The 23,785-nt window shown below is 40.9% G+C and overlaps 2 protein-coding genes and 1 non-coding gene across 7 annotated transcripts; 1 reads left to right on the plus strand and 2 right to left on the minus strand.

Annotated features, from left to right (window-relative positions):
* Window positions 1-1,171: 1,171 nt before the first annotated feature.
* trnar-acg (transfer RNA arginine (anticodon ACG)) lies at window positions 1,172-1,244 on the minus strand. Its single transcript has one exon. It is a non-coding gene; the product is annotated as a tRNA-Arg (tRNA).
* A 1,250-nt stretch (window positions 1,245-2,494) lies between these two features.
* Window positions 2,495-14,098, plus strand: fanci (FA complementation group I). Its single transcript, XM_055031168.1, has 37 exons — window positions 2,495-2,802; window positions 2,904-2,976; window positions 3,097-3,227; window positions 3,608-3,761; window positions 3,838-3,895; window positions 3,992-4,033; window positions 4,165-4,288; window positions 4,380-4,465; window positions 4,556-4,688; window positions 4,786-4,863; window positions 4,954-5,090; window positions 5,183-5,363; window positions 5,870-5,957; window positions 6,180-6,310; window positions 6,387-6,457; window positions 6,550-6,664; window positions 6,746-6,868; window positions 7,029-7,097; window positions 7,804-7,905; window positions 7,986-8,180; window positions 8,402-8,523; window positions 8,963-9,124; window positions 9,329-9,508; window positions 9,632-9,798; window positions 9,877-9,944; window positions 10,038-10,154; window positions 10,233-10,284; window positions 10,360-10,487; window positions 11,642-11,707; window positions 11,812-11,908; window positions 11,996-12,180; window positions 12,272-12,328; window positions 12,397-12,456; window positions 12,547-12,615; window positions 12,992-13,087; window positions 13,196-13,297; window positions 13,417-14,098. Exons 1-37 carry the CDS (start codon window positions 2,710-2,712, stop codon window positions 13,477-13,479), a joined length of 3,975 nt encoding a protein of 1,324 aa, XP_054887143.1. The 5' UTR covers window positions 2,495-2,709; the 3' UTR covers window positions 13,480-14,098.
* Window positions 13,089-23,764, minus strand: polg (polymerase (DNA directed), gamma). Of its 5 annotated transcripts, none has more exons than XM_055031187.1 (24): window positions 23,680-23,764; window positions 23,415-23,523; window positions 22,319-22,916; window positions 21,775-21,970; window positions 21,516-21,683; window positions 21,263-21,409; window positions 21,110-21,189; window positions 20,214-20,396; window positions 19,504-19,646; window positions 19,281-19,404; window positions 18,964-19,185; window positions 18,259-18,370; window positions 18,007-18,087; window positions 17,784-17,900; window positions 17,532-17,692; window positions 17,390-17,443; window positions 17,201-17,318; window positions 16,643-16,778; window positions 16,281-16,527; window positions 16,079-16,201; window positions 15,812-15,980; window positions 14,440-14,648; window positions 14,198-14,358; window positions 13,089-13,608 (listed from the first exon to the last, which is right to left on the minus strand). In XM_055031187.1, the coding sequence occupies exons 3-24, from the start codon at window positions 22,888-22,890 to the stop codon at window positions 13,544-13,546; spliced, it is 3,588 nt and encodes a 1,195-aa protein (XP_054887162.1). In that variant the 5' UTR covers window positions 22,891-22,916; window positions 23,415-23,523; window positions 23,680-23,764; the 3' UTR covers window positions 13,089-13,543. The 5 variants fall into 5 exon arrangements, with proteins under 5 accessions (XP_054887162.1, XP_054887188.1, XP_054887180.1 ...); XM_055031213.1 differs by having other exon boundaries at window positions 18,034-18,087; window positions 23,608-23,742; XM_055031205.1 differs by having other exon boundaries at window positions 17,784-17,897; window positions 23,608-23,742.
* Window positions 23,765-23,785: the final 21 nt, after the last annotated feature.

Below are 23,785 nucleotides of genomic sequence, written 5' to 3' on the forward strand. Positions count from 1 at the left end.
TTCTATGTATTTATTTTGAGTTTTCTGTGCCTCTGTGTCTATTCTGTACTGTCGCATCTGTCCATTCGTTGTTGCTACCAGTGATGAGCCCTAGTCTTCCGCTCTGCTGTGCTGCCTGTTTTTTTTTTTTGACTTTTCTGGATTACTTTCATTATTAAACCATCATCATCTCACTTAAACCTGAATCTGCTGCGTTTTCCTCACCGCCACACACCACATTTCATGACAAAAGGACCCAACCAAACCGTTGGGTGAGGAAAGCTTAAAAAGAAGAAAAGAAAAAAAAACACATCAACATGAACGAGGAATAAAGGACACAGGTGGGATTATATACACAGAGGGTAATCAAGGAGATGAGACACACCTGGGAGTAATCCAGGGGAGACAGAACAGGGCCATGCAGAGACCTTTGGAGGGGCAGGGGCACAAAGTTAAAAAAAGGACACATTGAACAAGATGTTAAAACACTGTACAACAACTTGCCATAACCCATAATCAAGAATTTAATTGGATCCTATATCATTGCCATCATGTGGGGACGATGCAAAGCAAATGTAGTCTATGTTCCCCAACAGGTATAAAGTCACTGTTTCTGCTTACAGTCCTGGAGGACTGAGTTTATCAGAGACTGTAGTTGTTAAACAGACCAGAGAAAAGGTCACTGGTTATGAAGTTATGAAATAAGCAAACTTGCAGCCATTTTACTAATTAAGCCCTTATAATAACCTCTTGAATAAATTGGCCGCAGACTAATTTATAAAAAGCTCAAAGGGGTTCACTCTATATAATTTTTTGATGCTACCGTCTCTGAGATCTAGAATTGTAAGGCTGGGATATCGAGGCAAAGAAAACTCAGTAGCTGCAGGTAGGGCCCCCTAGAAATGGTTTAATTGTAACACAAACCATAGATCTAAACCTGTAGCATCATTTATTGAGAATGAGAATGTCATAAAATTGTATTTAATGCGTTCAGCTGAGGAAAAAAAAACATTTAGGATTTAATTAGGAAGTTTACTTTGTAAAAGTTTAAAGAATCATCTTGATAGTTTGATTGTTGAATTACCGTGGCTACAATATGGTGTAATCTTTGTGTTTGAATTGGGTTCACAAATACATCGCAGCAAGTAACCAATGATCAGTGATTGATTTCAAAATAGGAAAAATGTAACTTCGAGCCAGCCAGGAGTCGAACCTAGAATCTTCTGATCCGTAGTCAGACGCGTTATCCATTGCGCCACTGGCCCGAGATACGGCGTTTGTTTCTGAAACAGTTCTCCATAATTGAACCAATGAGAGACTGTTTTATTAGTTTGTCCTGGCTGACGTTTACATTTGCGTTTACATTTGTGGCTGACATTTTACTTTAATTCATTTATTTCATACATTTTAGAACAATGGGAAAGACTTAAATAATCCTTCGTCGTGTTCCAATGCGTAACGTAAATAAACAACCACAACAAAAGTTTATATACAGAATTGAGTTTTTAATGAAATACTTAGAAGATGAATTTTTCGGTATACCTTTGACAAATCTGGCATCCCGCTGTTACACCACGTGGCGTTATCATAATGTGTTTTATGATAACAGCGCTTGTTGTTTTAACATAAGATAACACAACAAAAGCACAGATGCTATCTGTAGTTTTGTTAAACAGTAAAACTACAGATAGCATCAGGATAGTGAATCCTTGAGAAAATGTTTGGGATTCAAATCAAGCTATTACAGACGAGCTTCATGTCTCTCTGTATTGTTTTCGAAACATTTCTATTTTATTCCAACATTAGCTATTAAATCCTATAGTCGTGTGTTGTTTGTTTCGTCTGTCAGTATATGACATAATTATATAGTGTATATTTCAATATAAAACATGAATTTTTGATATATCTGAATTCTACAATACGTTTGGCAATTGTTGATAGTTAATGGAGCAGGAAGTGTTTGAGAAGAGCATAAAGGTGTTTTGGCATTAAAAACCTACATCTTGTTTTGAACCGCCAAATTGTTACAGGTATTAAAATGCTTTTTCATTATAATGAGATGGAAAAATTATATAAAATTTTCAGTAGGTGGTTAGAGTACCCAACATGGACTATGTTGTAATGAGCCCAAACCAGAAAGACTTAAACCCAAATTAGTTAAGCACTTGTTTATGCGTTTTAAGTCATGTGGTAAATGCGACAGCATATTGCACGTTTTTCTAATATTATGCAGCCATATTACACAACCCTCTCCGGGTTTTGACTACACCTTTTAACTTCGCACTTTTTTTCTCCAACCTTCTAGTAATGATCACTGAACATGAGCCAAGAAAATTGTGTACGCACACGAAACCATCATATGATTTGTTATTTTGTGTTTTAGCGTTATTTTTGTCCAACGGATGTGACTAAATAAACTCCTGCTTGTTCAGTGACATGGTTTCTCGAAGAAGGCATGGTAAAGTGTACAAACAGGAAATAAAAAATCAGACATGGCAACCTCGGACTAAAGCAGGAAGTGTTCGGTGGCGGGAAATTTGTTATTATTATGAAAGCATTGCCACAGTCAGCTCGCTTTCAGACCGACGGAGAGATTCATTCCGTCAGTTTCCGCAGCATTTCAACTTTTGACAGCAAATAAATGATTGAGAAGCTTCCTGAGATCGATAACGAACCGGGTTTCCAGCCTACTTTTAGTTTCCTTGTGAGGTTTGTCACTTCGGACGGATCATGAAGGCTGAAATGGATAAAATCGTCTCTTTATCCGATGGAGAGAGCAGCGCTGAGCTGCAGAAGTACCTGTCGTCCCTGACAAGTGACCAGGTAGCTGAATTACAAGGTGGACTTGATTATTTTTTTCTTTTTATTATTGGTTATAATGTCACGTTGTTTCCGCTTTATTTCCCCCTTGAATGCCTTCCTAGCTCATTACAGCAATAACCAACAGTGCACTAAAGGGCAAGAAGGTCGGAGCCATGCTCAAAGGGATACTTAAAGGTAGCCAGTCTGATTATAATGACACGTATCTTCATTTAAATCGATTTTAAAGCTGTATTGAAGTGGTTAATTGTGCAGCATTATATGCAGTACGACAAGTCTGTGCTTTCTTGCCTGTAGGATCTCCACCTGGTTCCAGTGAAGGGGCGAATCGCAGACTTTTGGTGTATGAGCATCTCATTCCTCTGTGTGAGTCTGGGGATCTTCAGGCTGAGGTGGCAGCTGATGTCATTGGTTTGCTGATGCTGGAGGTAAAAAAAAAAAAGAAAACAAATATTGGCAGTATCTTAGTTGAAAAGTCTCCTATTTGGTATCTCTACCTCTATGCCTTGTAAAATTGATCCCTTTGAACTTATTCTGTGAAGGCCTCAGAGGTTCATTAGAGAACTTTGGTGAATAAATAGCTTCACGAAGGACAGGGAGCACATCAGACAGGTCAGGGAGAAAGTTGTGGAGAAGTTGAGCACAGAGATAAGTTACTATCTAGACATCAAGAGATGTGTTTAGATTAAATTAGAAAATTCCTTCCACGTCAAAATTATACATTACTTTTTGTCTGTGTAGTTCATAATAAAATGATAAAATCCTTTGAAGTTTGTGGTTGTAACGTCTTTCTGTGGTTGTAACACAGACTCACACACTGTCAGGATCATCTCTCGCCAAACTGGCTGCTCTGTTCGTCGACGCCATCAAAGTGGGGAAGATGGGCAGCGGGAAGTCGCTGGAGCTGTTTCCTACAATCCTCACTGCACTCGCAGCATGTGCAGCCTTGTCTTATGGCAAAGGTAAATGCTAGTCAGTTTTGTGAAAGAACACATATGTGGGGTATACATTTCAAAACATGATTTGTTGTAATTACAGGGGAACTCAGTGGTGAAGAATACAAAAAGCAGCTGATTAACAGCCTCTGCTCCAGCAGGTAAAGACGTGTCGGCTCTTATCTAACGCCAACCATGTTTCACTAGTTATGAGTCATCTAAAGAGCTCATAGGTTGCCTTCCTACTTTTCGTGCAGATGGGATCCACAGTGTGTGATCCACCTGACAACTATGTTCAGGTAAGCAACCTTTCAGTGGCATTTCTTAAGCGGATGAAAATCATATCAAACCAATGTGACAGATCTTTTGTTGCACATGGAGTATCTTTTTCTCCTCTGATATTGCAGTTTTTCATATTACCTATTCTTAGGGACGTACCGCTGTCAGCAGAGGAGCTGCAGTTTTTGGTCGACAAAGTCCTCCGAATGTTTTTAAAAATGGATCTGCAGGAGATCCCGCCACTGGTTTATCAGCTGCTGCTGTTATCGGTCAAAGTGGGTTTGTTATAAGTTTTGCTTTTGAAAGAAATGTCTACATGAGTTGCCCACTTCTAAATAAATGTAATTTTTTAAACTCCTTATTTAGGGCTGTAAGAAACAGATCCTGGACGGAGTCATCGGTTACTTTAGGGACCAGGACGATCGGCAGGAAGAAGAGCAGAAGGACGGAGAGTGAGCGAGGTTTTTCCTTCCTGGATTCACTCTCTACTCTCTGTAAATGCAGTATTCACTCACTGTAACTATTTTAATCTTTGTTCTTAGGAACTTGCACCTGGAGGTTCAGACTATCCCACAGGATCAGTTGAGGCACGTGGAGGGAACCGTTATTCTGCACATAGTCTTTTCTATCAGACTGGATCATGAGCTCGGGAGGGAGCTCCTCAAAAGCTTTAAGGTTATATTCTTTGCTATTTGCTTTTCATGATTATTTTCAACATTTTGATCGAAAGTGTTGTGCCAGCTGTGCTATAGATTTGTTTGTGTTTCTACAGACATCATACGGGGACTTGTGTCCTTTTAGTGTCGCCCTGTTGCTCTCAGTAGCACGCATCCAGCGATATGAAGAGCAGGTGGGAACAGCTCCCTCGTATTTTCCTTTTTCAGATTAAAATCTGTGTTAAATGTATTTTGTTTTATTTATGTATCTATTTTTCCGATAGGTGTTTGACCTTTTGAAAGGGGCGGTGATTAAGAGCTATAGGGATGAGCAGCTTCAACAAGGTTCGAAGTTTCTCCAGGACCTCCTGCCGGTTCACTGCAGTGTGGCGAAGATGATCCTGGACACAGTGAAGAACAGGTGAGGAAGCATCTGTTCTTCCACCTGAAGTCTTCAGATTTGCTTTCATTAATGTCTGAACTTAATTGAACTCTCCTTCTGCTTTTGTGCAGTGTATTTGGATGGGATCATGTCACTCAGGGATTGGTGCAGCTCGGGTTCTTTCTTATGGACACATTCGGACCCAAACCTGGACCGTTCGGCAAGTCCACAGAGGGGCCCGTTACTGCAGCCCGGACCCCGTCTCAGCAGGCCTGCAAGCTGGGAGGACAGATGCTCCTTCAGGGCTTTAAGGTACAGTAAGGTTTATTTTTAGACATCAGCTGTGTCAAACAAAAAATAAGTTTAAATATCTTTTGAATTTGTTCACATTCTGTTAGCAAACTTTAATGTTCCCTATTGGGATTTTGTGTGATACACCAACAAAAAGCAGGACATACTGAGGAGGAAAAGGATTTAGTTCAATTGGACGGACATGTCTTTGTAGCTTTACTCTTTCCATTTTTAGATAATTGATTGAAAAGTGGTTCAGGAGATGTTTAAAGCCCAATCTACATCGAGATTAGGTGAACTCTGAGGAAAACTGTTTGTGCTCCATTTTATTTATGGGAACCAGAGTAAGTGGGGCAGCATATAGTCAATACACTCCATCTTTTCTCTTCTGCTCTGTGTTGGTCTGTCACATAGAATATGTTGAAGTTTGCATCAACTGTGACAAAACTTTTGCTGTAATTGTGTCATAATTGATCTGACTAAAGTGTTTCTTTACTTTCTCACTGACCTGTGTCCGTCCACAACAGATGCATGAGCCAATCAGAGGAGAGATACTAGAGCAGGTCCTGAATCGTCTGGTCACAAAGACTGCCTCACCTGTCAGTCATTACTTGGGTAATAAGCGTTTCCAATAGTTATGTTGGCGTTTAGATTTAGTGATGACTCCAGTTTCACCCGAAGACGGAGAAACTGCTTTACTAACTAAACATATCAGCAGAAAATTAAATTAGCAGAATTTTTTCACTCTCTGTGTGCCTTAGATGTAGTTGGAAGTTGTTCCTCAAACTTGTTTGGATGCCTGTAACTAACACCGTTTTGAATGTTTTGACTTTTCAGACCTTTTCTCTGACATTGTGATCTCTGCTCCCATGATCCTCCTGGAGTCCTCCTCCAAGGTGACAGAGACATTTGACCACCTGACCTATCTGCCTCTGGGGACCGTTCAAGGTTTTCTGAAAGCTGTCCAGGTACCTAAACCCAGGTCCACGTCGAAGACGTAAAGGTTTACGCAGTTAAACCATTTATTTCTGCTTTCTTTTCCAGCCTCTGCTCAAAGTCAGCATGTCTCTGAAAGATTCTTTAATTTTGGTGCTTCGCAAGGCCATGTTTTCCAGGTATGAGCAGCTTTGCTGTTGATCAGTTATGTCTGATAGAGAAATTAATTCCCTCCTTAGACTGTTTTTCCCTTTCTATCACCCTCCACCAGCCAGCTGGACGGCAGGAAGTCTGCAGTGACTGGCTTTTTGCTGTTGCTGAAAAACTTCAAGGTGTTGGGCAGCTTGGCTTCCAGTCAGAGTAGCCAGGCTGTCTCCTCCAGCCAGGTATTGACCCAACAACTTTACTCACAGACACAGACCGCTTGTTTGTGGGGTATTTACAGTCCTTTTAAAACTATTATGTAGGTCCAAGTGGACGTTCACTCTCGCTATAATTCTGCTGCCAATGAAGCTTTCTGCCTGGAGATTCTCAGCAGCCTGCGGCGCTGCCTGGGCCAGCAGGCCGATGTGCGTCTCATGCTCTATGAGGTAAACATCTTTTGATGGCGTTTTTTTTAATTTTTTTATTTTTTAGATTATTATCTTCCAAAACATGTGAAAAATTTTCAAATGTTTCAGTTTAACTTTTACTCTTTGAAAGGCTTGTTGAAGAATTGAGGGATCCAGTTTTTTTTTTTCTTATTTTCAGGGTTTCTATGACGTTCTCCGTCGCAACTCTCAACTTGCGAGCTCCATCATGCAGACCCTCCTCTCACAGGTTTGTACCGCGCTCTCTTTTATAAAATGAAGCCGAGCAGCCCCTAAACAAAGATATAATATTTTATTAACATAAAGAAGTAAACATTTAGGAAAAAAAAACTTGGTAGCACTTTATTTGAAGAGGTGTGCATAAGACTGGCATGATACCGTCATAAACATGACATAACACCCGTTATGAACATGAAGGCGTCTTCATGGACTTGTCATGAAGTGTCACTCAGTAAATGATGCAAAGTTGCGTTAAAATGTCAGCTTAGTGTTATGCGGTAAATAATTACATCTTTATGCAATGTTGCATTGAAATTGACATTAAAAGTCCATTATTAAGAGAAAACTTGGCATTAAAAGTGTCATTACTTACCGATTGACACTTCATGACAACAGTCATAATCATCCATAAAGACTCCTTCATGTTCATGGCAGCGGTTATGTGATGTTTATGACCGTATCATGTCAGTCTTCCATGCAAATAAAGTGTAACCAATTACATGTTTTTTTTTTATGACACAGGAAAAAAATTATTAGGAAGAGCAAATATTTAACATGTTTCTACCTTTGCAAAGTAAATTTACTCGAAGTAAAAGTTGACGTTTTCTTAAGTGTGAGATATTAAGGTTACGCTACCAGCATATTTGGATGACTCTTTGTGTGTATGTGGTTTTTTTTTCAATTAAAATCTGAATATTAAATATTTGCGTCCTCAGTTGAGGCGATACTACGAGCCGGAACAGGACCTGCTTCCTCCTGTCAAACTGGAGCCGTGCATCACTGCTCACGGTGACCAAGTCTACCTGCAGGAGCCGCTGGTAGCCGACTGTATTTGCTACGCTTTGCCATCACGTCTTGCTTGTGTTGCTGAGTCCTCTGAAGTTCCGTTGCTTTTCAGGCACATCTAGTAAGCTGTACTGTTCACTGCCTGACGTGGCTGCGGAACACACACCAAGCTACAAACCTCAACATGGATGACAGCGATGATGAGAAAGAGGAGGAAGAAGATGAAGGATACAAATCTGAATTACAGACAATCTTGGAGAGCATGACAAGGCGCATGATCAAATGTGAACTGGAGGATTTCGAACTGGTAGGAAATGGATAACCCCCCCTCTAACTACGACATATCCTTTCAATTAATAAGCATTTATTTAGTAATTTTACTAGAAAGCGCAGCTTTGGGATGGACCCATTTATACAAAAGCAAGCCTTTGCTTTCGTCGTTGTGTGTCTCCATCCATTTTAGTCTTTTATGATTAACTTGTGAAGTCAAAGCGCTTTTTGAATCTGTGCGTTGTCTACATCGATCAGGACAAATCGGCAGAGTTTTCTCTGGGCTCCAACGTCGGAGTGAAGAATAACATCTACGCTGTGCTGGTGATGGGACTGTATGAGGTCCTGATGGAGTACAACTTCAGCAGAGCAAACTACAAGTAACTATCAACTATCTGTCAACGTCTAATCCCACTTTTCTCTACTTGGGGTTAAATTTAATTCAGTAAAGTCTTACATGTTTATTTTACAAGCTTTCTTGCTGTATGTTTAAGCAGTTCTGTTCAAAATATTTTTGTTTCACTGTCCACTGCTTGTTAAAGCAAAGGGTGTAGCCAGTGATTCTTTATTTGAAAAGAAGTAGTCAAAATGAAGCTGACTGTATGTGGTGTTAAACTCTGGCAATCAATATCATCACTTGCATAACAAACTGGGATCAAAAAATTCTCAAAAACTCAAGTCAACAGTTTTATTTGAGTTTTAGATCAAATGTAAACAGTTTTATTTAAATTTCTCAATATAAAGAATCCACTTGCCATGCAGTGATGTCGTTAGAATAAAACGAAGTGCAGATGCTAGACTGTTGTCGCTGTCCTGCAGTAAAACGCGCTTTGAGGAGCTTCTCGAACTCTTCCACCGCCACCACAAACTGTCTGAGATCCTGAAGGAGAAATCTGGGAAAGGTCGAGGGCCGTCACACAAAACGCCTCGCAGTTTGCTCTCCATGGGCTTTGTGTCAACTCTCATCACCGTCCTCTTCAGGTAAAACCTCTCAGGTTTCCACACACAGAGTGTAACTCACAATCTTCTAGTGTTCCTGTTTCATAAATTGCTTTTCAGCACTCTGTTATTAGTGGAGCCGTTAGTAAAGCTGTATGAAAAGCTTTCAAACTAAAGTATCCAATCTTAAATTGATCATTGCACTGACTTACAACGTTCAACCGAGCGAATGTTCTTCTTTTCCAGAGACAACAGTCAAAGCAGAGAGGAGGCTCTGTCCGTGTTGCGTTCAAGCGGGGAGTTTCTGCGTTACGCTTTGAACGTCGCGGTTCAGAAGATCCAGCAGCTGGAGGACACCGGACACACGGACGGTCCAGATGGACAGCATTCAGATAGGACTTTCCGCTTCCTTTGTGACATGACAAGGTTCAACATCCCTGCATCTTTAAGAGCCTTTTGATTTTTGTTGTTGGTTTCTTTTGCTGTGTGTAGTTTTACTTCTCCCTGCTGGAACAGCTGCGGATGATGAGTGATCTCTGTGTCCCGCAGCGTCCTGATGTGGCGCTACACCAACATCCCGCGTGCGGTGGAGGAGGCGGGGAAGAAGGAGAAGCGCTGCAGCTTGTCTCAGCTTTGTCTGGACGGTCTGCTCAGGATCTTCACAACCTGTCAGCAGCGCTACCCGGACAAGATGGCCCAGCTGCTTTCTGCCATGGGTTAGAGATGCACTGTAAACGTCCAGAAGGTCACAACTGGGAAAAGGTAGCATTTGTTCATATTTAAATCTCTTCTAGATGTTGAAGATGAAGCTGAGCAGGACGACGTTGCGGAGATGAACTACTTTTACATCAGACAGTTTCAGGTAGAGGCCTGAAAATTCCTCTCTCTTTACTATTATTTGTGTCACTGAAATGTTTATGTGCAAATTTTTATTATTTCTGTTGCTTATTGACAGAGGGCGCTGTTCACGCAGTTGAGTGGAGGTGAGGAGGACTTCAACAGCCGAGAAGCTCAGGCGCTGGTCAGCATTTTGACTGTGCTCTCACGTCAGCTAAAGCCCTCTTCTAAACAGGCAAGGTGCATCGTTACATGGACACCGTCTCACTAAGTGGGGAATATTTGATCAAAATGATCTACTTTAAATTTACAGTTTGTTCAGATGATCACCTGGACTGTGAAGATCTGCAAAGAAACTAGTTTTGGTTGGTGGCTTTTATCTGGGAGCTTGTTGAGTGCACAGAAACTGATCTGGAAGTTAACTCTCTTTTTTGTTTTAGAGGACGCTGCGTTCTGTAAGGGGCTTCTGTCACTGCTCTTCGGCCTGCAGGTGCTCTACAAAACTCCAGCGAGTCTGTTGCTGGAGCTTTGTCAAGACATTCACAGCCAGTTGGGAGACATTGATCAGGTGATGGATGCTGCTACACTGTTCCAGGGTGTGGATGTTCTTTAGAGCAGTTTTAAGTGTAAAACTGGGTGATGTATTATAAAATACAAGGCTTTTGAACTGTCACTCAGTGGGTGTAAATTGTGTTGTAAGATGTGATGGGAAATGTTCTAAAACGCTTGAGTTTACTTCTTGAGCAAGATGGTCTTTTTTCTGTTCATATCAAAAAATACATCCAGGATTGTTAACCTATTTTTTTCTTTTTCTATACATTTTATTTCTATTATGATTTTCGTTCCCATCTTATAGCACCATCCCCTCTAATTTTCATCCCTTGTTGAATGTTGTCCCTTTAAAAAATGAATCTTTTAATGGCTTTTTAAAAAAAAAAAAATTTTTTTTTCTAACATTTACTCACTACATGAAAAACTGGTTCAGTGTTATATTTTTATAAATACTTTATTTAAAAAGAAGCTATAGAATACTATATATTTCATTGTTAAAGTAAATCGGCAATGCATGTCTCTGGGGAACAAAAACCTGAATAAGACGACGTTGGAGCAACGACCAAGTTTAGAGCTCCAGGCACAGTGAGTAGGATGTGATGAAGGAATCAGATGGATGCTCCTGGGTCACCAACACCTCATAAAAACAGTTTGTTTTTTAGGGGTGATGCCAGGAAAGAAGTTTAATGCTTAATAAGACTCTTCTGGGACTTTAACTGGAACATTTTGTTTGGTTGGATACGACTGAAGCCACAAGAGCAGAGAAATTCATCTTGGAATTTGAACTAGGGGAGATTTCTTCTGAAGATTTAATGGTTTGTTTCTTTTCCACCTGCCACAATGATACAGAAACCTCATGAGGTGTGGATCGTCTACAGATCTATAACTGTCTCCAAAGAGTTCCTGGAGATGTAGCCAAAGGTCCCTCTTGCTCCAACCCTAAATCATGCCATAGAAGTCAAGGAACAGTCAAAATGAAGAGCAAAACAGCAATAGTGCCCAGAATTGTGGGAAAGATAATTTTTTTCAAAGCCAAAGATTTTGCTACTCATTTTCCATAGGAAGGTGCCAATAAATGCAGAGGGCGCTCCACCAGTCAAACAATACAGCGAACAGTTATAACTGTATTTGTTTTTTAATCAACCCTGCTTTTTTTTTCTCTCCAATCAGGACGTAGAAGTGGAGAAGCAGTGTCATTTTGCCATTGTTAACATGAAAACAGCAACAACAGCAGCAGTAAGTATCCATTTTCCAGCTGCAGGTTTTGGATTTGTTGCGAAATTCCTCCTCCAGTATCTCTAAACCGTCTCTCTCTTTTTGACTTTTAAATCTCTCCCCAGCTGCTCGTCCTGACTCAAGTTGACCGAGTGCTGGATGAAGTGGACTGGCTGATTGCCAGGAAGAAAAGTCAAACAACTTCTGAGAAATCTGGCTCTGGTATGATCCCCTTTTCCAAAGACGCTTAGTTGGATTATTAATCCGCGTTGCAGACAGTAAATGGAGCCTGAACTTCTCTGGTTGTAGCCAACGCCTCCCAGACTGCAGGCCAGCAGGACCCCGTTGAGAAGGCGGTGACCCTGCAGCTGGGAACTCTACTGACCGCTTTAAACGAGCTGGTCCAGACAGCTCTTCTTCCTGGGAACAGCACCATAACACTGCTGAGAGAGCTGAGTCGTACTTACGCCACCCTCACCACCCTGGTCAAATACGTATGTATCTGTCCGGTTGATCATTTCAGTGATTGTCACTAAAACGACAACCTGGTGTGACTTTTCCTTGTCTGTTAAATCTACACTGTAGTACATTCAGGTGTGTGCCAGCCAGCTCGGGTCACTGCCAAACAGATTTGAGAAACTGGTAGGTCTGAAGTTTTACTGCTTGGTTTTAATTTGCTCAGTTTTTAATTTAATGCTTCCTTTATGCAGGTGAAACTATCTGGTTCCCACCTGACCCCGCAGTGCTACTCCTTCATCACTTACGCCCAGGTACAGTCACAATCAGTTTGGTGTTATTGGCCTCATCCGTCACAGGAAGCATTAAGCTTTTTCTGTTATGTTTTTTTTTCCTTGGTTAAGAGTGGAGAGTCCAACCCTGGCGATGACAAGAAGAAGAAGAAAAGGAATGAGGTGAACGCCGCTGCGTCGGTAAGGACTTTAACCGTGTAGAAATGAATCGCCAAACCAGACGAGGCTGAGGATATGAATGGAAAGTTGATTTTAAAAAATGGTGGGAAAGGAATGTGAAGCAAATTCAAGTTTTGTAAACATAAACAGAACTATGGTTGAAACTAACTCTCAAGGACCCGAGTTAGCCAGATAATGTGCCTGATCAAAACTCAAAGAAAGTCTTTGAAGGACTTTAACAGGAAGTTTAGAGACGGCAGACACAGCAGTGTTGATGAGCTGAAGGCCTCCAGAAGATATGGGTTTTGAATTAATGAGATCAACTTTGCAATGATTCGTTCACAGGCTTTCTTATACCTGTACTTGTTGATTTTGAATATGGACTTTTTCTTGACAGGCGAAGCTTCTCCGTGAGACAACGGCCATCCCCAACCTGATCTTCAGCATTGAACAGTACGAGAAGTACCTCATCACTCTCTCAAAGAAATCAAAGGTCTGTTTAAACTAGTTTAATAAAAAATATACATAAATATTTAACAAGAAACAGGTGTGTAAATTGGGGCTCAAACCATTGTTTTATGATTTGTGCACATTTTTCCAGGTCAACCTGATGCAGTACATGAAGCTGAGCACTTCGAGAGATTTCCGCATCAACCCTGCCACCTTGGATGCAGCCCTGCAGGAGCAGGAGGAAACCGGGGAGGTTGGTAAAAACCTCACAAGATGTCTCAAATAAATGTCTTCCTGATGTAACAAAAACCTAAAATTTTACATTTCAAGAAACCAGTCCATCAAATGTGGTTCATCTTTCTTGTATCTCAGACACAGGAGTCACAGGACGGGGAGGAGACCCAGGAGCCCAAACGGAAGAAGAGAAAACAGTGAGCTGGAAACGACTCCTTTCCTCGACATCATAAACCTGCTGGTCTCACTGGTCAGCAGGAAACGGCTACATGCCTTTGCTCAGAGAGCCTTTGGTGATGCTGAGGATTTGGCTCATGTCCAGGGCCTCACCTGTGGAAAGTTTTGCACACTTTGTTTAATAATCTGTTATATTTATGTCAATTTATTAAAAGAAGCATATTTGAAATATGAGGCGAACAGTTTTATTGAATTAAAATAGGAATTAGTTTCTTCCTATTTTTCATAATTGAAGCATTTTTCAACAATTTAGCTTCCTTTGTTGAATAAACTGCTTGTTTGTGACAGAAGATGGTGTAGGTGTAGTAGAGAACAGTTTTCAGTTTAGACACTCATTTCAGGGAAAGATTAGGATGCAGACACTTTTTTCTCAAGTTTTCTTTTAATATTGCATATTTTATTTACCATTACCAGTAAAACTTGTTTTACGAAACCAATTTAATCAAAATTAATTCTGTTCTGTTCTAGATTAATCTTTCAGTGCAAATAAGCTCAGTAAGAGTTGCGAATACAACTCCAAACCGCTAAGCGGCTCGGAGTTTTATTCTGGATCCTTTTGGCAAAATAAAAAGTTCTTGTTACATTTCAGGCTTCCTCTTGTCTTTTCTGTACTGTGGATGTATTAAAAACATTCTTTACCGAACAAAATGTTGGCATTCAAACAAAAAGGACCAGAGCTCACCAGGTGGAATACCGTATCGCCTCTCCATGCCGGTGGGGTTGGAAGGAGTCACACAGTCCATCGTGACTTCCTTCCTCAGACATTTGTCAATGTCAACTGCACTGAAGAACGCCACCGATTGTGGAAGGTCCTGCATGCCTAACGCATGGGCAAACATACACCTGCAATTTAAAAAAAGCAACGATTAATAAATAAACTGTGAAGTGATAATAAAGACAATCAGAAGTGTTCTGCACAATGACCTTGTCAGCAGGTTCGTGATCTGCAACGCCAGCGCTGCTCTGTAACGATCTTCGCTGCGGACGAGGTAACGCACTTCGTCGTGGATGCTGATGCAGAAACGGCCGTCGATGTTGTACTCCTCGAAGAGCCACTTCATGGCCACCAGCATCAGATGCAGATAGTCCACCGCGGAGCTCTGGACCGCCCAGTTCACTCTGCTAGTGATAAACTGGAAAATCAAATTAGGCTTTAGATGAGAATGAGGGGTACAATGAGAAATCAGCCTCAGACAAAGTTGATTTAATGCTGGATCAGTCAATGCAGCATCTATAGGCTATATAAGAGTCATCTATATTCTCCATCAGTGAGATGAAGCTTTAAGGATCTTAAAAAAAAAGCATTTTTAACAGTAGCATGTCTGCTGTTAATTCAGACGACCACAAGAGGGCGATAGATTTTATTTCAGAAGGCTCCTTATGAAATGCCATGCTTTGATTGTAAAAGATGCTTTAAGAAATACTGGCAGCTTCAGAGTCAGAGGTAAGGATTCACATATTGTACAGAGAATACACAGACTAAACATTATTGTCGGCCATGCTAGTGGCTAATATAAAAGACTAAAATATTATCTTTGTGATTCTTCTGTCACAGTTGAACAAGGTTCCACTAGTATCCAAAAACACAGTGCGACTTCACCTGTGGTCCGAAAAACATAATCTATTGCAAGAAGAAGCTTTTTGTACAGTCATACTACATAATGAAGGATTTAGCAATCTTAACACATAAGTGGCTGGCCAATGTTATCTTTTTTAAAACAAACTATTTTATGAGAATGTTGTGGCAAGCTTTACATTTTCAGGGAAGAAAAAAATTTACGTGAGGTTGAATCTGTCCAGGTTGGAGACACAACGGGAGTTTGTGATTCAGAATAAGTCAACCCTGTAGCTGTATGTTTTTACTTAGCAGATAGATTTTATTAATAAAATTTCAAATGTCAAGAAAAGTAAAATATGAGCACATTTGTAAAGAGAAATTAGATGAAACTGGTTTAACAAGTCAAAACTTCGATTTTTTGAGAAACCTTTGATTAATCGGTAACTTCCTGTTTCTCTGATGTTTAAATACAATACGACGCAGAGACTTATTGTTATATACTCTCTTAAGCAGGAAAAACATGAGATTGTTCCATTCCATTAAAGTGTGTTCATCTTCAAATCAGGAAACTATAAAAACAGCATCAAATTCATAATACAGAAACAAAAACACATTTACTGCTGATCAAATCTTTCTGGTTTTAAGTACCTAAAAGATTCTGTATGACATATTTGAGAGCCCATTTATATTAACAATGAACATAAAGTTAGTTGTTTGCTTTTTTTAAAACTGCCTCACCTCATCTTTTACCGCCTTGGGCTCCAGAGCTCTGCTGATCCTGCAGCCAAGAACAGGAGTGGCCGGCTGTGCTGAATGAGCTATGCTCTCCAACTTATTGAACATGTCCGACTCCGTGCCTCCGGCCCAGACGCGTTTGGCCACGACATCCCACTTCTTTCTCCGGGAGCTGAAACGTTATGACAAGCACACAAATGGAAGATAAGAGGCGATGGTATGCAGAGATGGAATATGGAAAGCTGAGCTTGGTTGGACTCGCTCTGTTACCTCTGCGATGCAAGTCTACTGATCCTCCGCAGCTCCTCCAATGAGACGCTTCCGTTCTCCTCCCTTTGCACATCTATACCCAGCTCATTGACGAGCCACTCGCCCTCCTCCGATAGATGGTATCTGACGAAAAATATATCAACAGCAATCGCCTCCAACTAACTCCAGCTGAAACCTTCTCCATTCACGTTGCTGAGCTCACCTGCGTACGCCCTTGGTTAAAGCATACATCTGCCTGGCCTTACTGGCAGCTTCTGTCTGATTGAGGCGGTGGTTGAACTGCATCAGCAGCCTCTCTGCAAATGGCTGTCCTGCCCCGTATATCCGCCCGTAGTTGAACACCTTAGCGTGTTCTCTGCTGATGCCCACAGCGTCTGCGGTCCTGCTGTGCAGGTCAGTCCCCTGACTTTTCTTTCCTTGAAGGGTCATCCAGCCAAATGCTGTGCAACCTGGACCACATATATTCAGGCAAGATTGCAGGTGAAAAATAAACAAAACAAAGCAAAGAAACATACAGCATTTGTTTATAGTAACGCAGCCCAAATTTACAGGGGTTCAGTTTACCATGCATGCCAGCAAAGTGAGCCTCTCCGAGTACAGCAGCAATCCAAAGCTCCTGAGAGTCTACGTCTGCTCCGACCAGGTGATATCCAGGCGGTACCTGAACCATGGCTTTCATTTCACTGCCTACCCGGTCCCTCTGAGGAGGAAACAAAAGCAAATTTTAAATATAATGTCATTTAGTCTAAAACTGACTAGTAAATTGATCATTTTACACTCTTCAAACAGAGATATAATATAACCTAAAACATAATATGGCCACCACCGTGCTCAACAGCTGGTAATATTGCTTAGAAGTCTATTTTTTTAATTTATTTTTCTTTCCAAATCAGATGGAAGTGAGACACACAATGTACCATTCCTACAGGAAAATGATCCCAAACAAATCCAATACAATTAAGTAACAGGATAACATTAAGCTTCCACATCTCAGCCCTAGAAAACCCAACAATTTGAATGTTGTGAAATTATCTGAGAAAAAGCATCATTCAAACTGATATTTAAAATTTTTGTAAGCTTCTTGCAGACATTGCCCAATTTTCTATCAGCTCATCTTCTCACCCGAGCGTTGCTGGCGGTCAGCCATGTTGGCTCCACAGCCCTGCGGGTCACAGTCCCAGCTGTGACGACCTGAGGCAGGATGGCCCCATACTGGCCCTCTTCATCATAGTCTTTATGCCTTTTGGAACACCCAAAATTAGATGCATAATATTTAGTTTTTGTTTCTGAAATGCAAAGCGCCATACATACCTGCTGACATTACGAGGAAGTTCTCCTTTCCTTAGCCACAGCACCATCTGAGAACTTTGGGGAGACAAAAGGACCAAGTTAAACCCACGTTCAGTTCTGAGTCAGTCAGAACTGAAGGTACCCATCCGAACAAGATGGGTACCTTATCCGTTTGTGAGCGTTCCTCCAGAAAGACATCATCTTGTTGATCTCCAGAGCTCGTGTTGCATTGGTTTCACCTCTTCCAGCTCTTAACGTACCATCCTCCATTTTAGCCAAGAAGTCCTTTGAAAAAGGACTGCCTACATTGTTGTGATTACCATCCTGTTGGAGCGATTAGTCAAGAATGAAAAAACAAAAACAACAACAACCATGGAGCAATTAAGGGCACCAAAGTGAAATTCAAGTTGCCCACCTTGTGAGGCAATTTAAAAAACCAGCAACCTGGAATATCTACGTCATTGTAGGGGCCGTTTCCATGGTGGTAGTGGCAGTGACTCTCCTCACTGAGACAAAAGGCATCGTGGGACTGCTGATAAAGGATACAATGAGTGAAATAGAATAACTCCCAGCTAAAAACACAATAGGCCAAAAAGCCTAATTCCATAACAAGAAAGAACTGGTCGGTCCAAACTGACCGTCTTCAACTTTTTCTCATTTTTTACCACTCTGGCTCCGTTTTCTTCTGGGAAATGTTCCAAGGAGCCTAACTCCTCCACCTTCAAGTGCAGGAAAACACAAACATAACACAAATCATCACAGAAAATGATTAATTACTCATAACACTACTGACTGAAGAACCAGCAGTCAAAATGGGAAAAACAATCGTTTTAGTGCTTCATTGGAGGACAAATATTGAAATGATCACTGTTTCTTTATTTGTTAAGCACCTTTGTCCACACTGTGCTGTCGGTCCACACAAGCTCATCTGAAGGGTTTAGATACTCAGGCTGCTCCTTGCTGTTCTGCTCACAATATTCTTTATATATCCTTTCAATGGCTCTGTGAAAACACACGTTTAAAACTGAGGTTAAATGATCAACACAATAATAGATAATGAGTCTCATTGCAGAATATCCTTAGAGGGAGATGAATATTTATGACCGAGAACAAAATTTCACAAAAAAAATGAACATTTTCCTGTACAGTCGTTTCTATTCTTCATGCATTTTTCCTAAATGTTTTTTTTCCATTAAAAAACATAAAGCAACATGTTAAGAACACAGTTCAAAAATGAAGGTCGATATACTGTAAATATTTCTTCTTTTTTTTTTGTATTTTTCTGTTGAACTATTTTAGTTATAAATTGTTTTCCTCTGAGCTTCAACACACCTTAGTCAACAACAGTTAGGCCATGACTGCAGGTCGACCCAGTGAAATGACTGCTCTGCTCTTTTATAGGCTACACTAGAGTTCCCTTACTTATCATTGTTCATTGCACTCTGTCCACTTTGAAGATAATCTGGTACAGACAATTCAGACTTTTGCATTTACCATACACTGATCGTCTTACATATCCTCAAACTTTAAAAAAAGGCCTTCTCTTCTAGAATGTGTGTCGAGTCTTTTTACTTGTAGAGCACCAAGTCATGCACCTGTGTGGGCACAGAGACTCATGATTTTCCTCCAGAGAATTCAGATTATCCCTCCGTCCGGGAACCAGATATCCCCAGCCGTGTTTCTCTGTGTAATGCAGGGGGAAGCCGTCCCACGTCAGACCCATCAGCTTCGGCGTCAGTCTCATCTGCAGGCTGATGAGGCTGGCTCCCGGCGACCAGCTGTCTTCTGACATCTTCTCACACAGCTTACGATACCACCTAGAGAACATCAAGTCGAAGAAGGAGAGGTTTTCAGAAAGAAAAGAGTGAAATGTCCAGCAATAGATGACTGTGGTGCTCTGGAATAAGCTTACGCTGGATGTCCAGGAAGATGTTGCCTTCTCTTAGGAAGACGAGCCACAGTTTCCTTGAGTTTCTCAACGGCCAGCCTACTAGAGCAAGGACCTGCCAGCTCCTCCTCCGATGGCGGGCCTGAGTCTGAGCAAAAAAAACCCAGCTGCTTTAGATTTTTGCATCGTCATTAACTTAAAAAATTTGCAGTAGAAAAATAAAAATTGAAAAGAAGAAATGATATACCATCTTCCCAGTCTGGAAGGGGAGTGGAAATCTTTGCTTCAGCTGCTTTTTTGGAGTTTTTCTTCTTGCTAGCAGCGACTTTTTTCTGCTTGAACTCCTGAACGTCCCACTCAAGATCCCAAAGCCAGGGGTCTTCTTTGTACCTTAAAATATAAGACAGGGGATGTTTTTTAATTTTTTAATCCATAACAGTAGTGCATCCAGAGTTATCAACCTAACCACCCAGAAAGCCAAGCCAAATAAAACTGGTCTAATGCCGTCAGGGCTAAACGCTTGAAAATATTAAATGAAACCATTTGAAACTTGGCTTAATTTAAAAATAAGGAACCACCATGAACGTACAAAAATAACATCAAAAACCTAATAACAAAAGTTTCGATCAAAACAAAACTACTAGTTTTATTTTGGAATTTCAATTTAAATATTGCATAAAATTGCATAGAAAAATCCCCAAAACAAACATTTTATAGAAATTATTTTCATATTTGGAAACATTGCTTGGTTATTTATTATTTCTGATAAATAACCATCAGAAATAATACATTTCTGATCCCGAGCTATTAAGAGTGGAGGGCATGAAGGAAACCAATGAGTAGATAAAATGTAAACATGTGGCTTATCCACAAGTATTACCTTAAGACACAATCTGAAATAGAATAAAATAATATAAGACAGCCAGCAGCATGGGACCTCATCAGTTACTCTCTGACCTGTCATCCTGCAGGAGTTGACAGGCGTCGTCAGCGAGAATCATCAGAGACTTCTTCATCTCCCGCTCAAGCTCTTCGTAAACATCTTGGGAATCCTCCAGGTAGCGGTCCCAGTTCTGATTGACAGGAAGGTAGCTAACACCCATCTCCAGCATCCCAGCAAACGTCACTGGATGTGGACACCTTATCAAATGCAGAGGAGGCCATTAAGTTTTTAACAGCAGCGTAAGATGACTCTTCAAACTAAATACATCACCACGCACTCCAAAACATCTAGAAGGACACCAAATAAAAACAATCAAAAACAAATTTACTGGCTTACCAACTTAAACTTTTCAACAATTTGATGCACTGCACCCCCCAAACTTTAATATATTTTATTTGAACTATAATTTACGGGACAAAAATGCACAATTTTCAACATTTGGTTTAGTTGAACCAGACCAAAACTGAGCTTTACAACCAACACACAAACCAAAAAACTAACTCTGCACATCATACTGAACACACAATACTAACAGTGAAACATGGCAGTGGTAGCATTCCAAGCAGTTGGAAAGCTTTACTTCAACAAAGAGAGTAATCCGAGCACAGATCCTCTCCATTCAGTCTGACTGAACCTGAGTGATTTTGCAAAAATGAATGTTCAAAAATGTCCAATTCTAGATATGCACTTTCAGCTGGAAGTGCAATGAAATATAGTTCTGCAAAGTATTGACTTGCAGAACGTTAATATTCAGCGTTTCAGATTTTTATCTTTCCACCACTGTGCAAAGTGCATTGCTCCTCATTAGCCAATCACACAAATGTGAGCCAAAGAAATGTGACAAAATGTGTACAACTTGAAAGGGCATAGATACTTTTGCACAACTTCTGATGTTTATGGGTCTACCAACCTCTCCATGAAGAGGGGCAACTGCTCTGTAAAGACCTGATGCGTGGCCTCTACATCCAAAGCACAGTACTGCATTAGCTCCTGTAGATGGCAGCAAAATCACATCAATACTCCATAACTCCAGTTAATGTTAAACTTTTTATTTCTTTCTAACCTGAAAGTTGTTCCTGACATCAAGCATAGTTCCTTTCACAAAAATGTCTCTGGCCTCTTTCTGTAGTGGCGGCCCTCCCACATATAGAGCATGGACGTCGGCTAGATTGTTAATGCTGCTAATGTCCACCCAGGCCCAGGAGCCAATCTATCAACAAAACATGGAATTTTTGAATGCGAAAAACAACTATACAAAATCAAAATTCAATTTATAAGTATTACAAGTAAATTAGAGTGAAACAAAGAACACAGACCATTGGGCCTTCCCTCTTCTGTCCAGTTTTCTTAACGTGCTCCTTGACCTCCTGAAGGCCCCTCTTCTTACCCAGCTTGTTGGCCATCCACAGCGTGCGCTGGAATGCCGTCAACCCAGAGATGGCCATATGAAGGCTCATGGTGTCCATGAAGCGCGTACTTGGACCCTGAGTGCAATAAAAGTGATGCCTTAATTGATAATAAAGTCACAGATTAAAGAAAAATACAAAAAAAAAAAAAAAAAACAGCAAACCCAACCTTCAGAAGGTATTGCTCCTTGATGAAAGATCTATCAAAGCTAACGTTGTGACCCACTATGAGCCTCTCCTTCCACTGACCGCCTGGAGGGCGGGAACAGTTAAACGGTGTCTCCAGGGGAATGAGGTCTGCGAGAGTGAGCTGCTTTGACCAAGAGTACCGCTCCTCAATTAGACGTTTACTGCACCAGGAGTACCTGACAAGACAAAGCATCATAGCAGCACATACAGTGCCTTGCAAAAGTATCCACACTGCTTTAAGTTGTTCACAATTTATCATGCTATGACTAAAATCTTCAATATATCTTATGTTAATTTAGATAAAGTAGTGAATAATTCTGAAGTGGGAGGAAAATAGTTTTCAAATATATTTGAAAATAAATAAAAATGATTGAAAACCATGATTTCTTTTCTGTCAGCTTCATAGTTACAGGTTTGGTCTATCACACAAAATCTCAGTTCAATACATGAACTTGTTTACAAGGCAAAATAACCACAATGGTTTTCCTATTTTTACATGTTATATATTGATATTTGTTTCTCACCAGTTGGTAGGAGAAAGAGCGACAGCCAGCGTTGGGCACTGGCCCTCCGTTGTGCACACCTCCACATCAAACACTAGTGCAGACTCATCTGGGAAATCCACTTTCTGACTTTCCCCACCAGGCCCATAGCGGGTCCAGCCGACCTCCCAGCTCCATTCCTGAGGCATGGGTGGGAGGTCGGCCTGCTGCAGCTTTGAGGCGGCCTCAAGGTAGGGAATGCTCTGCTTCTCAGCCAAGATGCGAAAGTGATCGTCTATGTTTTTCCCATACATCCGCGGAAGCTTGAGGTCGACATCAGGCAGCAGTGAGGTTTCCTTCCCCCACAGATTGTGATTCTGCAAGTGCCTTATGCTGCGCTCCACAGCTTCCTCCCTGTACTCTGGCTCAATGCCACGAAAGATTTGCTCATGGAGGTTTCTGGAAAGCATCTGAATGTTAAGGGGGTTCAGACGGGTCTCTGTCGAGTCCTCGCCCTGCAGCGAGCAAGGTTTGGTGGAGTAGAAGGACCTTAGACACCTCCATCGCAGAGGGAAAAACGTCCTCTTGAGAGGGCAGCGTGACAAATGCAACATCACCTCATGCAGATGTATCACCAGAGCTGTAGGACAATCAGATAACAACAAATTAACCTCACGTGACTTCTTTGAGAATGAAAACATATCCAGAAGTATGGATATCCACACTCAGGTTTCACAACAAAAAAAACAAAAACAAAAAGCTTTTAAAAGCCTACTGAAGAAACACAGCAAATTCTTCCTTGGGTGTATTTTAGCAAACATCAGATCCATGCAGACTTTTGACATATTTCAAGATAGACTCTGAAGCATCTGAGCTGTGTTTAGGTAGAATGGGCTCTACTCTACATGTCAGAGCCACTGTTTGAATCTGATTAACCCTAATGAAAAGCCAACGCAGAAGCAAACCTAGACGATGACAGCAATCACCACTTGTACAAATCTGTTGATATACTTGGTCGAATTTTTCAATATAATTCGCATTATTATTTGTCAGCCATAAGGTCTATGACAGCTATTAAATTGAAATTGCTGCACAACCCTCTAACCCTCTTAAGGTTGGAGTTATCGCTGTTGCTTACCAGCTTTTTTTCCACCTCACTTTTTCCTTCCATTCAATTTTCTATTAATATAACTGGATGCAGCTGGAGACTACTGGAAATAGGAGCAAGCTTCACAATTCTAGGACATCTGCAAATACAAATGAGTGTTAATTATTTTTCACCACAGTGTTTTCAAACACTGCTTCCACGTGTTCATCTGTAAGTAACTTACTATATAATCATTAAACGTAGCTCTTTTAACTCGGTGACAGAGGACACGAGAGAAACACACGCTTTAGCTTACTTGTTTTAGGCGGTGGGATTTATTGCCTTTAACCGAACGAAGGCATCTTTGCGTCCCATCCCGTTTGAGCTTCAACACCAAATCCAAAAGGTTAAACTATAGCGAC

This window comes from Poeciliopsis prolifica, unplaced genomic scaffold, assembly GCF_027474105.1.
Source record: "Poeciliopsis prolifica strain line A6 unplaced genomic scaffold, Auburn_PproV2 SCAFFOLD001, whole genome shotgun sequence".
Lineage (NCBI taxonomy): Eukaryota > Metazoa > Chordata > Actinopteri > Cyprinodontiformes > Poeciliidae > Poeciliopsis > Poeciliopsis prolifica.